The 14,629-nt window shown below is 40.6% G+C and overlaps 1 protein-coding gene across 3 annotated transcripts in view; it reads right to left on the bottom strand.

The window, feature by feature from the left end:
- Nucleotides 1-3,443: 3,443 nt before the first annotated feature.
- The window catches only part of LOC102197152 (atypical kinase ADCK3, mitochondrial-like), a 24,869-nt gene continuing 13,683 nt past the window's right edge, over nucleotides 3,444-14,629 (bottom strand). For all 3 annotated transcript variants that reach the window (XM_005725031.1, XM_005725033.1, XM_005725032.2), the window contains exons 7-17: nucleotides 13,232-13,306; nucleotides 11,365-11,493; nucleotides 9,021-9,106; nucleotides 8,730-8,870; nucleotides 8,395-8,476; nucleotides 8,156-8,249; nucleotides 6,865-7,006; nucleotides 6,572-6,679; nucleotides 6,393-6,458; nucleotides 5,410-5,496; nucleotides 3,444-5,227 (exon numbers count right to left, since the gene is read on the bottom strand). In XM_005725031.1, the coding sequence (XP_005725088.1) occupies nucleotides 4,931-5,227; nucleotides 5,410-5,496; nucleotides 6,393-6,458; nucleotides 6,572-6,679; nucleotides 6,865-7,006; nucleotides 8,156-8,249; nucleotides 8,395-8,476; nucleotides 8,730-8,870; nucleotides 9,021-9,106; nucleotides 11,365-11,493; nucleotides 13,232-13,306 (1,307 nt within the window). In that variant the 3' untranslated portion in view covers nucleotides 3,444-4,930. The remainder of the gene's footprint in view (nucleotides 5,228-5,409; nucleotides 5,497-6,392; nucleotides 6,459-6,571; nucleotides 6,680-6,864; nucleotides 7,007-8,155; nucleotides 8,250-8,394; nucleotides 8,477-8,729; nucleotides 8,871-9,020; nucleotides 9,107-11,364; nucleotides 11,494-13,231; nucleotides 13,307-14,629) is intronic.

Here is a 14,629-nt window from a genome sequence, read left to right as displayed (position 1 = left end):
TGCTGATATATCACTTTGAGGTTTTTTTTATGATATTCGTTATTTTAGACAAATGCCTTTTAGGAAGATTTCTGTATTTTAGTTGAGAACACCAATATTTTTATGTTTTAAATGTGCACATGTCGTACAGTGTTAGTGTGTGAACATAGAGGTAATGATAATGATGATGATGGTAATGATGTCTGTAATGGTGATGATATCTTATGCCTTACAATGGACTGATGTTCTCTCACATGTGTTTCTGTATGTGTGGTGCTGGAGTTTCTTTTCATAGATCTAAATATGAAACAATTTTGTCACAATCTTGGTTTTTTTTGTGTTTCTTTAGTGTGTTTAAGGGGGAACATTAAATAGATGTTATGCTTTTTTTTTAAATTGTGGAACAGTATTTTTTTTTTCTGCATGAATCTTTGGTGTCAAATGACCACTTGCATAATTTATGATTGTGGCTTATTTTTGTGGCTTTGCTGCGTCGGTATTAAGCAGTTTGAGGCAAAAGATATAAAAGTCTTGCAATTAAAAGTCATTTTAGTCCAAATATGGGAAACTTGTAACTGTATGGTGCGTGCTTTGTTGAATCAATATATGCCTCAGTCATTAACTACAATGACTTCTCGCACATTTATTAACTGCTTCCTACTAACCTAACAGAAAGACTTCTTGGTTATTCATCCTCTAAATTAAAGGTGTTTCATATTTGTGGAGTGTCTCACCTGCATTCAATCTGGTTTAATAGCTGCAGTCTCTGTTTTTCATCTGGAAACCATAAAGCAGCATTTATGCTTTACATTTTTATGTAAATAAATCATTTGTGGATGGACTTTCATTTGACTCGTATTTTTGAACACGTCTGCTGGTTGCAGACCGTGACATGTTTGACATTTATCTCCAGTATAAACTTGATTGTTGAAAGTCTGTTTCATCCAGAAACTGCAGTAATGTGCAAAAGTCTTGAGCAACCCTGTATTTCTGTATATTTTGCCCGCAGACTGTCTTGTCATTTTTAAGACCAGTGGCTCAAGAACTGCTGGTCTTGAGCAATAGTTCTCCAGACTTATTTTCTCTCCCACTTATTCTCAGTCCAGCCTTGTACCTTACCATTTTCATCTTTATGTTTGATTGTTAAACCATTTAGCATTGAACTATGAATCATTCAAGCATAAAACAGGCACCAAACCCAAGGGAAGAACCAATGCTGTGTCTGCTTACAACGGACAATTTTGCAAAGATCTCATTTAAAGTTGTACCTTTAGGCACTTTATTAGTAAAAGTCTGCTGCAAAAACAGTTAGACCCTATTTCTTTTGTTGAATCTACAAAAAATGCTAAAGATAAAACAGTCTGACATAAAATTGTATGTTTGTAGTGATTCTCAAAGAGCAGCTGAAAACTGCATGTAACTCATGTTGTGTAGTGTGTCCTTCAAAAAAACCCCCAAAAATCTGGACAAATTAGAGGAAAAAAGAAGTGCAACGCCTTGTGCAATTTGCACACTGCCTATTATTTAGGCAGTGTGGGAGCATTTTGGCAGACCAAAAGGGGGGTGCTCTAACAATGTTACTAAAAATTAAATAATTAATTATTGTTGAAATTGCGCTTTTTAAAGGTATCTTTGGTTGGTCATCATCTGTTCAGGTTATTATAATTATTTTTCCTGGTTCAGCCCACTTGAGATCAGATTTGCTGTATGTGGGCCAGGAGTTAAAATGTGTTTACCAAATATGAGGTAATTTAGTTTATCTGATTTAGAGGCTGAGATGTGCAGGTCTTGATTACTTCATAAAAATTAACTCCCATGTTGCTAAAAAAAATAAAATAAATGTGTCATTGACCTTCTCCACACTTACGAGGACAAACCTGGTGCAAAAACACGCTGAAGGAACCTGGTAAACCTGCAGTAAGAGCAGTTTGGCTTTTTGATTGTGCACAGACTTGATTTTGGTCACCAAATAAGGATTTCTTACCCCTTGCTTTTTCTGACCAGATGTCTCTTCCACGGCATCCTACTAACACGCCCACCATCCTCTGTGTCATGTAAACACAGCCACAGTTGAGACAAATCTCTTTCAGCTCAGCAAGTTGGAGTGTCAGTACAGACATTCATGGCACTGGGATGAAGCACAGCACCTACGTGGGCTAGAAAAACGTCTTAATCCAAACATGGATGCTGGATGCCCGTCCTAACGAACCCCACACAGCCAGGGTTTATAAAGTAGTTCTAAAAAGTATTTTGAGTTTGATAGACAGGATGTTCAGATAGATTTTCTAACATGATTATACAGTATTGTGTGAAAGCCTTGAGGCACTCCTAATTTTTTTAACATTTCTTTTCATTTTTAAAGTGATCTCGAGCAACAGGGAGAAAGGCTGAGGTATTCCAGATTACACAAGAACTGGACTGAAAGTCAGTGTCAACAGGTCTTAGTTTTCATTATATCACTGTAACCATTTTCCTTTTTCTTAGCAAAACGTGCAGAAACAAAGGGTGGCTCAAGACTTTTGCACAGTACTGTTTATACAAGCAGACTGTACTTGACTAGATTTAATAAAATAAAACCCTGATCAAGCTTTCCATACCAATACTTAATTGTTGTATAATTAGTTTGACTATTTTCTAACACACAATAAATACATGCTTCAGGGTCAGAGGTATAATTTATGACCTTTCATGTGTGCATTTATATGAATCTCTCATGCACACACACACACACACACACACACACAGCATTCAGTGTCAAGTACATGCGCCTGATTTAATCACTGCTGCTGTGTGTAATCTCTCCCGCCTCTGCACACCGGATATTTTTAATAAAGCAATATTGTACCTGCAGCCAGCTGAGTTCCATATAATTATCCGTCTGGCTTCAGGCTGCTTATGTTTTGTTTTCTCTTCAGGATGTTGTCTCTACTCCAGCGGCTGACCTGTCAAGTCGCTGTGGGAGAACACGGCAGCGCCATGTGCTGGATATTTAGTGAATTACATCAGGTTCTTCGTGCACTTGACACTGAAAGCACCGGTTAACTGAAATTACTTGCAATAGGTTTGGGTTTCTCCAAACAAAAAGTATCACAAAGAGTGTGTCTATCGACGCCCACTCGCCCCAAAGCAACTCACCTCCCTGTGCGCGGGTAACAGCATGATTTATTTGCTCGGATATTTTAAGTGTGCGGGTTCACATCGTCTGAATATTTCAGCGTGCCTTCTCATTTCCCAGGCTCTGTGCCAGTTCCTCCACTGCTGGCCAAGACGTAGCTAAATAAGGAAGATGACCTCTCTCCCTCTACTGTGTTTTCACTCGTTTTCTCTTTTAAAAACAGATTACAACCTAACCGAGGGGCCAACACACATCAAAATCTGGGTTATACACACATATGCCTGGGTAACAGTGATAACGTAAAGCAGGGACCACACACACACATAAACCCACACAGAGACACCCCGACCAGAGTAGCTCAAACATTTACTCTTTTCATATATTTTATTACAACGTTCAGTTAAGAATGCATTTCGATTACAAAATTGAAACCCTCTGCTCAGTGATGCTTAATATGAAATATAAAGTAGAGATTTCTAGCTACAAACCATCTGCTAGAAACATCAGGCACCTTGTTTTTTTTCTCCCCCCCCATTTTCACACCATATCATCATATCATCATAACAGTATTCACACAGCAGATCACAGAGAACTTTCACAGTCACACACCAGTTAGGAGGATTTTTCACCCAAGGAGGCGTGGAGAGATTACCGACTTGTGGGAGCGAGCCAAGCCCACAAGCTGATCTTGTGCGTTATCAGGACGAGCGCTTCCCATCCAGGTAGTTTGTGAACATTCAGGTCCAGTGTTTGATGTGTGAGCTATGACCTGTTTCTTCTGGGAAACATTCATTTCTAAGCAGAGAGCAACATGGATCCATGTGGTTTGTTAGTTTCTGACTGAAAATAAGGAAAAAAAACAATTCAGATTCAGGAAATCTGAATTATGTCTGACAGAATTTAAATTTTGAGCAACAATGATGCTAACTTGGCTAGTTAGTCCATATGAACACTGTTTAAAACCCAAAAAGAGGACAGAACCTATTTAAATTAGAGACTTTCATCCTCCTGTGAATTAAGCTTGACTTAATCTCATGCCCAAAACAATTTCCCTTAGAAGCTACAAGCTATAAACAACATCATTTAGTACTGTCTGGCTGCATTAATACACAAGATCCTGTATACTACATATACATATGGTAAAGTCACACATTCTTGTGTGTAAGTGCTGAGAAATATCACTTTGTCACCCCTTAAAAAAAAAAAGAAAAAAAAGAAAAACTAAACAAAATGCTTGAATAATTCTCATCATCTCTATTTTTATTTTATAAAAAAAAAGACTGTAATTATCTGCAGTCTGCTTTTAGACCAATACCTATTATTTATAGCCATAATATCTAATTAAATGTGTTTTTTTTTTTTTTTTAAAGAAGCAGAAATACCTGCATTGTTATTCTGGCCTAAAATGAAAGCTTAGTTAACGCAATGCAATGTTGTGACATTTACGGTAAAGAGCAAACTTTACAGTGTATCCCAAAGCTCAACAAAACACAGCAACATAAGATGCAAGAATCATCGTGAAATCATCAAGAGATGCAAATTCAACCTTTTTACACTCAGTTTACACCTAAAACAAGGCTGCTTCTCTCCTTCACTCTTGTCTCTTACAGCTTTTTTTCTTCTGGCCTTAAACGCAACACGCACACCATGTTGCTGCTCCCTCTTTCAAACCAAAAATGATGGGTGTTGATATGTATGCGGGTCTTTTCCATTGGATGCCCAACACGCTGGCGCTCGACGACAGTTTCCTTCCTCCGTTTTGGTATCTATGGGCACTTTTCTGTTGGCCCCCTTCCCCCCCATCCAGTCCATCATAATTCCAAACACAGATTGGTTTTATGTCGAGTCAGACGGTGGCGTGCGGCCTTCCCAGTACTTCTGATACGACATTTCGAACATCTCCCTGCACTGCAGCTGAGCATTCAACCGGGAGCAGATGAGGAACGAGCCGCCCATCTTACGGTGGAGCGAGTACGTCTCCTCTGGGGGCGGGGCGAGCCGGTGTTTGAGCATCACGGGGATGAGGTTGTGGATCCTCTCGGTGGTGGACTGGGAACCGAAGTCGAAGGGCTCCGAGGAGGCAAAAGCCTCGCCGAGGATCATCACTGCATCCACGTGGGCATTCACCATTGCCTGGACAACAGATGTAAAAAAACCCCCAAAAGAACAAAAAAAAATTAAACCAAAACACATGCTTAACACATTATGTTTGTGCACTTTTACAACTCTCATTTACTTGTTTATGGCTACTCCACAGTGACAAAGCCATCATTTGTAAAGCAGAGCAGGCAGAAAAAGCTCAAAGAGATCATTACCTTGGACTCGTAACCGGTCAGGAACTTCATCTCGATAGATTTCTTTAGTACTCCCTCCCTGTTGCCCATGGCAGCTGAACGGATTATCTGCACAGGACACACACAGGTCGCACATGTCACTCTCTTTTTCTTCATTCAAATTTAGATTCGAATCTCTTGCGAGGATTTGGGTTGCCATGAACAATTAGGGTCTTTTAACACCTTCTGATTTGGCATTAAGATCGAGTTCACCAATCATCAGAGGCAAATGAGTACAAGTGTGAGTTACAAAATGTCAACATCAGCGAAAAAACTAAGACGTAAACCCTGAGGGGAGATGTACAACTACTGGAGCTTTATGTTGTCTCGTCTCTGGATTACTGCTAGAAATATTACAGCTGCACCTGCACTGTACTGCCAAAAGGATTCGCTCATCTGTCTCCACATGCATATGAACTTGAGTGACAGTCCATTCTTAATCCATACGTTTTAATATGATGTTGGCTCCTTTGCAGCTATAACAGTTTCAACTCTTCTGGGAAGGCTTTAAGAGTGTTTATGGGATTTCTGACTTTTCTTTTTTTAAAGATTTGTGAGGTCAGACACTGACGTTGAATGAAAAGGCCTGGCTCACAGTCTCCACTCTAATTCGTCCCAAAGGTTGTTTATTAGGTTGAGGTCAAGACTCTGTGGAGGCCAGTCAAGTTCTTCGACACCGCTCATCCATGTCTGTATGCACCTTGCTTTGGGCACTGGTGAGCATCATGTTGAAACAGAAGGAGCCAAACCCAAACTGATCCCCCAAAGTTGAGAGAATGAAAGAAATTGTTCAAAAAGTCTTGGTATGCAGAAGCATTAAGAGTTACTAAAGTCATTTAAGGCTTGACAATCTGAGATTAACATCCCACAGTCAGAAGATCAACACAGAAAAAGTTAGTGAAGCTCCATAAAGAGCATACATCATCACCATTCATGATGATTATATAGCAGCTGCCTGGTCTCACCTCTATGTAGACATCAGTGAAACACTGATCAAATCCTCTCGTGGCTCCAAAGTCCAACAGCGCCACCTAGAGGAGCACACGGCAGTTACCACTTCCCATTAACTGCCAACTTCATATTACTTATATTTACAGCTGAACAAACTTCATGACAACACACAACAGGTTGTACTGAAACTCACCCTGTGCGCCTGTGGATCATAGAAGAAGTTGGACCAGTTTGGGTCGGTCTGCATGTACCTGAACTCGAACAGCTCTCTGACACACAGAGTCAAGATGTTGAGGCAGATCTGAAAGAAAAGACAAAGGTATACATTCAATCTGCTGAAAAGAAACACATGCCAGATTGTACTCACTTTTGCTTTTTTGTGGTGTTTAGTGTGTTGACTGAACTGGGATCCGCTAAGAAAGGAATGTCTGCAGTTGAGAAAGCCCCTCTGCACAAACTAACTTGTGTAATCGTAACCATCCGTACCTCGTTCTTCAGCTCCTGAGAGAGGCTCTCGGCTTTGTCCAGGGGAAATCCAGGAACGAGTTCAGTAGTGAGAACATGGCGGCTGCTCAGCTCGTCTATCACCTCTGGTACGTAGAAGAACGGATGGTCCTTTAACAGCTCCCTGAGCCAGACATGAGCAGATACAAAAACACATGAAATACAACTTAAGAACACAACACTCCACATAGAGTGTTAAGTCTATATATAAAACTGGCTAGCAATCACAGTCAGCCTGACCTTGAACCCAAGCAACGGACATTTAAAAAGGGGGGTGGAATAAGCTAACTATATCTGTGTAACCCGAGTGTTTCAGGGGTGACGGAGAGCAGACCGCACAGTGCGGAGAAAGAACAGAAAGGAGAATCGAGCCATGATGTGAGCTCAAATACTCGATCAGTGCATCAGGGATTCTGTCGAGTACGATAGTGTGCTGTCACTGGCATGACAGTTAGGTCTACGGTCCACTTTATCCCAGCACATAGATTAATGCAGCCTTCCTTTTAACTTGGAAGTCAGATCTTGGAGCTGGGAATGACTGTCACACACGAGGTGACTGTGTTCCAGTGAGTACGAATACAGGCTCTGTTTTGCTCTGAAGCCAGGTGGCGCCATCACTAACAATACCTGGAGCACAATGCAATGCTGCAGCCTGGTCGGTTCTCTGTGCCTCGCTGAATTAGAGAGTCACAAATACAACTTCTGCAGCTTTACTGCCATTTATCCTGCTTGAATCGCGCAGTTGGGGTTGGTGGGACTTCTCAGACTTTTGTAAGTGGCAAGTTCCACTTGAGGGGCTGATCATGACCCAGAATTCAAGATTTCTGATTTCCCATTTCCAGTGTAATATAGCATTAGGCTCAGATTCCTGCACGTGAATTCATGACAGCTAGACCCTACACCTTTTATTTCTTAAAGGTTTAATCAGGTTTGCATAGACTGAGTTTTAGAAATCCAGGATTTAAGATATGTTTATGAAATATGGAAACAAAGTGATAAGTTTTTCATTGGTCGGGTGTATTGCTAAATTAGTAGAAATTCAAATCCACTCAGAACCTCAAATTTGACCACAATCTGGGTGAAGACCTATTAGGTGATCACTAAAATCTGAGCAATGCCCCAGGAAAAGCAATTCTTGTAAATTGCCATAGCATGAGCTCATGAATCCTTTGGCCATATGAGCTAAAAATTATTTTCTTTAGTAATTTAATTAAAGGAAAAAATATTTCTCAAGCTTGGCTTTCAGATTACAACAACATTTGCTGCATAATACCTGAACTTCCTTGCACACTGGGCTTCTCTAATATAGTCACACTCCAGGGCTAGCTCTTTTCTCATGACATCTATCAGGTGCTCTGGAAACAGACCTACAGACACAAACAAAACAGGACAAAAACATTGGGACTAGTCGTGGAAACAGTAACTCAGAAACAGGTAGAGAGAAGCAGACACAGGGAGATGAAGAGGATGCTGTGTGTGTGTGTGTGTGTGTGTGTGTGTGTGTGTACACACCTTCAGGCAGAGCATTGCTCATATTCAGCACCGTCATCAAATTGTTGACATCACTGTTGATACTCTGAGCCACACCAGGATACTGAAGACAACAGACAGAGAGAAAAACTTTCAAACACTTTGTTTAATTTGATCACACAATCATATTTACTATAAACAGTTAGCACAGCAATAAATCTATTTTATTCAGTAAAAGCATGAGATAACTGGCTCACATGTTCCTCTGTAAGGAAACGCATCCATCTGATAATCAGATTATGCGTTTCCTGTATGCATGCAAGTTTAAGCGAGTGTTGACAACACGAGGACGCAGTGTCACATGTTTTTATCCTAACCTGTATTTTCATGGCCACCTCCCTGCCATCCTTCATCCGTGCAAGGTGAACCTGCCCGATGGACGCTGCCGCAAAAGGGCGCTCCTCAAACATTTCCAGCTTGTCCCTCCAGTTTGGGCCCAAATCATTATTCAGTGCTTTCTGCAGACAGACAAGAGCAAGTAGGATTTTAGCATCACTGGAAAAAAAAGTCTTTCAAAACAGCCAGGGGCAAGAATCACAATGTAATACAACTTAAATCATTAAATAAAATATAAGTTGCTGAGGAAATGGCATAACTATCAGTCTTACTGTCATTTGTTTGATTGGCATGAAGTCAGCACTCTGTCTCACACGCTCAAAAATCTTGGCAAGATGAGGATTGATGAAAGCGTCATCTGAAACATAAAAACATCTTGAGATCTCTACTTACGTTAAGTGGTTCTCAAACATTTTACCTGCCATTCCCCTCATAAAAGCTAAAAAACAAACCAATGAAAAAAAAAAAAATCAAAACATGCTCCTCTACCCACAACTTTGAGCAATCATTGAGCATAAAGAATGACCCCAAGTTCAACTCTTGTTAAATAAGGTCAGCGTGATAACATCAGCAAACCCATTTGCTTATTTTTTCACTGCCATATTGCGTTGCATAACGCAACCTGAGCGGCACCATTACTTTAGAAAACCCCCCAAAAAACATGAACGACACACAGGAGTGGGTGCTGAAACATGTACGAAACAGGCACCAGGGCCTAATCATCAAAGATCAAAGTAACATTTAGACACTGCGTGATGCAAAAAAACTTTCTCTCTCTCTCTCTGAGCCAGTGTGTGAGGGGCAGCTCTCCCGCTCTCTCACAGGCCAGTGCACAAACACAGATCCTGCTCTTAGTGACTGTAGTGCAGAACTGAATATGTGGATATGCCTCGCTACAGTCAGAGGACTCTCGTTGATTTAAGTGCAGCCGGTTGTGAGAAATCTGAGAGAAACGTGCATCAAATACAGACTGAAAAATGCCGTTTTCGGCTGACTGGCTTATGGGTCACCTGTTCTTATCAGACGTGCTTTATTTATACTTGCAGCTTAGAGACGAAAAACTGAGTCAACTTAACTTTACAGACATGAGTTAATGATCAAAGGCAACGGTTTGCTAGCTGATTGTGAAGCTGTGGGTCCGCTTATAAACACAAGCTGAGCTGTCAAAAGGAAAAATCACAGTGTGAGTGTGAGAGCAGTCGGAATATAGAGTAACAGCACAAATGTAATTGTGCAATTACTCAGCAATTTATCATAAACAATTAAGCCAGACACATCGATATAATGTGTAGATTAAATTGCTGTGTAGTTTCCTACTAAAATGTGTAGTAAAAGTACAGTTTAGTACTTTGTTTAATGGGACTGAAAATTGTAGATACTACATAAAGGGGCAGGGAGCGATTTTCCCCACGGGGACCAATAAAGTACACTTTCTTCTTCTTCTTCTAAAGAGCACATACAGCAATCAAGCTTTAATACTCATAATAATTGCCTGATTTTACTGCTTGAGTACAATAAACCACATCATAATCATAATCAGCGAGTTAAATCAGACTCGCTGTGTAAACTGATAGATTGCCAGTGTCTAATGTTGGCTTTGGCCGGCGCTGCAGAAGATATATGTAACCAGGATTAAAGACTTTATTAACAGTTTCAGACCTCTCGAGGTTAACACCGTTTTGAGTGCTGTGCTAAAAGAGCACAATGGCTGAACAGACAGTCATCTGCCCAGCACTGCATTCCCGCCATGGCAGATAAATGTCAGCAGAGGACAAAGACTGCAGGGATTTCTATCCTCTGCATATAGTCAACCGCAGACTACTATTATTATTATTATTATTATTATTATTATTATTATTATTATTATCATCATCGTTTCCATTTCAGCTTTTTACATTTTCTGTGAAAAGAGCAGAGAGATTGTGTGTGTCCACCCACAGAATATTACATTAACCCCTGACCCAGCCACACTTCGAAACTGCAGTTTGTCACCACTTGAGAGACATGGTAACACTGCTCAACAGGTCTCAGCACAGTGGACTGACCTGGTCTTTTTTGAAGCCGCTGCCTTCCTCTCTCCTGCTACCGTCTTCATGGCTTATTATATTTACTGCACTGCACTGTTCAGGCAAAGATGGCACGAATACCAAAGGAAAAGGTCACCAAATCAAGGTTGGGCAGAGGTAGCAACAGAGCTAAACAAAGCTGTGATGACGGGTTTACTGCTGTTACCTGACACGGCTTCATTAACTCACTGGTTGTTTTGTTTACTGCCGCTGGCCTCGCTCTCGGATTATCTGTTTGTGTACAAGCACTGACCTAAATGCAGGTTAGAGCCAACACAGAGCCGCAGTATAAAGACAGCAAAAAAAACTAAACAAAAACAAACAAGCTCACCAAAAAGTCCTCTATACCAACTCTTAGTCAGTTTACAAGTTCTCAGCTACTACAGCACACGGTCAAGCTAACCTGCACCACAATAATCAGCCTGAAAACTGTGATTTTATATAGAGCGTTTCCCTTCACATAATCCAGGGTAAGGAATGCTTTTTATTCACCAGCAGAAAACTTTAAAAAAAAAATCTAAATTTCAATGCGACTATGTCCGTCTCTCACCTTGAATGCTGAGCATCTGTCCCAACTTTAATGCAGCTCCTCTGACTTTGCACAGAGTTCTGACAATGCGCTCAGCGTTGGCCTCGGACAGGAAAGGGCTCGAGTCCAGAACTGCTTTCCTGTTTTCACCTGAAGACAAAAAGTAGTATTACATTTGCATGTAGTGCATTTTGTTATGCATGTTAAGTGTTTTATCCAATCAGCAGGCCAATAAACAATAACTGTAAAATCATACTTACTTTTCTTAATTGTGATTACATAAAACGTTTCACAGATTTCATTAAGTATTTGTATGTATTTGCTTTTTTCCATACAGACAGATTTTGCACCTGAAGTGCCTGTTTGGTCATGTGACACATATTTTGAATTTAAACTTATCCCCACATAGTTGTCTGATCTCCTCTGCTATTTTTTTTTTAGCCTTTGAACATTTTTATTGAGGCTTATTTTGATAACTTGATTGATAATCTGCTCCAGAAAGATTAAAAAATTTGCACTGACCATTAAAATACACAGTGTAACAAATGTAGGCCGTGCAGAAACTAAACATCAACAAAAGTGGCCACCGTGATAGTAGTCGTAAGGTCGTCGTGCCCAATTAAACTGTCAATTCTACAAATATATACGATTGTGGGATTTGTATACGCCATACAGATGTGGGCACTCACATTTATATGAAGTAGGCAATGTTTCTGCAAAGTTTTGTCAAGACTGGTCTGTGGTCTTGTGTGCACAGTCAGGTTCACAAGCTCTTGTGTCACATTTACTGTTTTTCTTCTATGCAGCAACACAATTATTTTAAAATAAGGCAACAAGGATTTGACTGAAGGACAAACGTTTTAATTCAAGGATTTAAGAGAAATATTTTGTGCAACATTTAGGAATTATGGACAATTTTTAGAGAGTCCTTACATTTAAGCCTACCCCGTATTTGCAATTTGCAGGACTACTGTTGTGTATTTGTGACTTACTATATAAGCTATATGCAGAACACTGGCAGTGCGTAAAAACAAAAAACTAAAAAAGAAGAGTTGAGCAGTCCTGCTAGTGATGCATGTGACTAGCCTTATCAAGATAGTCATCCTTAGCATGAATGCCTATCTTGCTTTTCCAGCTTTACTGCTAGAACATGCATATCTTGGGAGTGATGTTACTCGCAGCTCCAGTATCCGACTTCTGTGGTAAATGGGATGCAGCGCTGTGGATCTGACTGTACCAATGTGTGAGGGGTGTGACTGTGTACGTGTGTCAGTAGGTCATCAGGTAGTACGCTCTGGTACATCTGAAGCTGCCTTCAGAGGCTTTAATGAAGATTACACACACACACACACACACACTCACACACATACACACGTTCAGTGTGTGCCTGGGATTAAAGCGCACACAAAAATAAATAGCAACAAACAGATGCATAAGTGCCACAGATTTACGCCTGTACGCTCTGTTTCAGCTTAGCCTGTGTATCAGGATTAGCAGGTTGACGAAGCAGAGCAGGGACGTCTGTTTAGGGGGCAGGCTGTAAGGGAGATGGCCTAATTGAAGTGTGCAACATGTAATAACATGCAAGAGGGATTGGTGCTGAGGGCAATTCATAGGAATGCTGCTGCAAAATCTCTGCATGTTGTTACCATAAACCAAAAACAAACGCACCGTGAGGAGTCCTCACCACAACATTACTAAGATTTTTTTCTGTGTATACTACTGTTAAGAACAAGTGTCATGTAAAAAATGAATAAATATGCCAGTGTTTTAAAAGCAAACGGTGAGGTTTTCATCCATTTCTTAGCTGTAACGTGTAAATCCCGCTCACTGCTCGAGCCACTTAGGCGTGTGTGTGCGTGTGCGTGTGCGCATTTCTGAGTGTTACCTTCTGCGCCGTTTTGTCTGATGCTCTTCTTGGCGAATTCTGCTAGAGCTCCAATACCCAAACCTACAGCCAGACCTGGTGCAAACACACAGAAAAACCAAAACACATACCAATGTATTACAACAACAAAGACCAATGCGTTTTCATCATTAACACACAAATACAACACATTTTAAAGCACTGAATGCGTCATCTGATGATGTTCTGCTGTTTTTTTTTTTAATTGATGAAAAGAACAAAACAAAGCTCACATCTACACTGACAGTAAAACACAAATCATGCAGCGTATGTATAAAAAAAAAATCCTTTTAGTAAATCAGAGTATGGACAGGCTGCGGCTTTAACGGGACCCTCACCTCTGCTCTGTCATGAGTGTAAATAACCTGACTAAACGAGGCCATCTGTTGCAACTGCTATCACTCCTATCAAAATAAAACATATGCAACAGAAAATATGATAAAAATAGAAAGCAAACAAAGCCTTTGATCGTGTCAGTATTTGGCAATGGCTGCAGTAGTAACAGTTGCATCCAAAACATGGAAATAATGTCAAAAAAAACTGAAAGCTTTTGGAAAACTCAATCATGTTAGAAATTAGAGGATTAAAAGAAAAAGAAAGAGTTTGCGCAAGTGGGCGGTTGTTTGTGAAGTTCCTCTGAGCTTGCTTCTAACTTACATAACTCAACGTTACATAATCAGTTAGTCAGCGGCCTCTCTGAAGCAGAGATGCAGCGGTGGACGGACAAATGGGGACGCGGTGTGCTTCAGTGTCATGTATACAAGTCAACTGAGCACTTATTCATCATTGCTTCGTGTGTGTGTGTGCGTAACTTAACGTGTAACTTTTCCTTTCACAGTAATGTCATGTGCCTGTGTTTTGTTTCCTGGTTTAGAGAGGATTTGCAATGCACAGATTTAAACACTGAATATGAGGCAGCCGGTTACGTGACTGTACCTATATAACTGTATGATGTCAGCATGTGCAACTGTCAAGCCAAAGAGAGATCAGCATTTCCAGCAGCATCTCTGAGTGACATATTTTGTTTTCCAGACCACGCACAAGTGTCTGTCCATCATTCGATCTCAAGAAAAGCAACGTGTTTGCAAAAATGACTGCGGTGCTTATTCTCGTCAGTTTATTTGGTATTCAGAACCAAACTGCACTGTCAGCAAAACCTTTGGAAACAGTGACTTGAAAGGCGACGGCGAGAGGAGGCCGATGCCACGCAATGAATCGGTTTGGTGCTTTTTGCCTTGTCTGACTTTGTTGCCAAATGTTGTCTGTGAAGGTTCTCAGTCATCCAGATCATCGTAGTCAAAGGAGCTTGCAAAGAAAAGCGTCTGGACTTCTTTAAGTTGCTTGAAGACGTTTCACCTCTCATCCGAGAAGCTTCTTCAG

This window comes from Pundamilia nyererei, unplaced genomic scaffold, assembly GCF_000239375.1.
Source record: "Pundamilia nyererei isolate P.nyererei 1_Seehausen unplaced genomic scaffold, PunNye1.0 scaffold00013, whole genome shotgun sequence".
In the NCBI taxonomy this organism is placed as follows: Eukaryota; Metazoa; Chordata; class Actinopteri; order Cichliformes; family Cichlidae; genus Pundamilia; species Pundamilia nyererei.
Note: the sequence above shows the minus strand (reverse complement) of the source record. Positions and strands in the feature narration are given on the sequence as shown.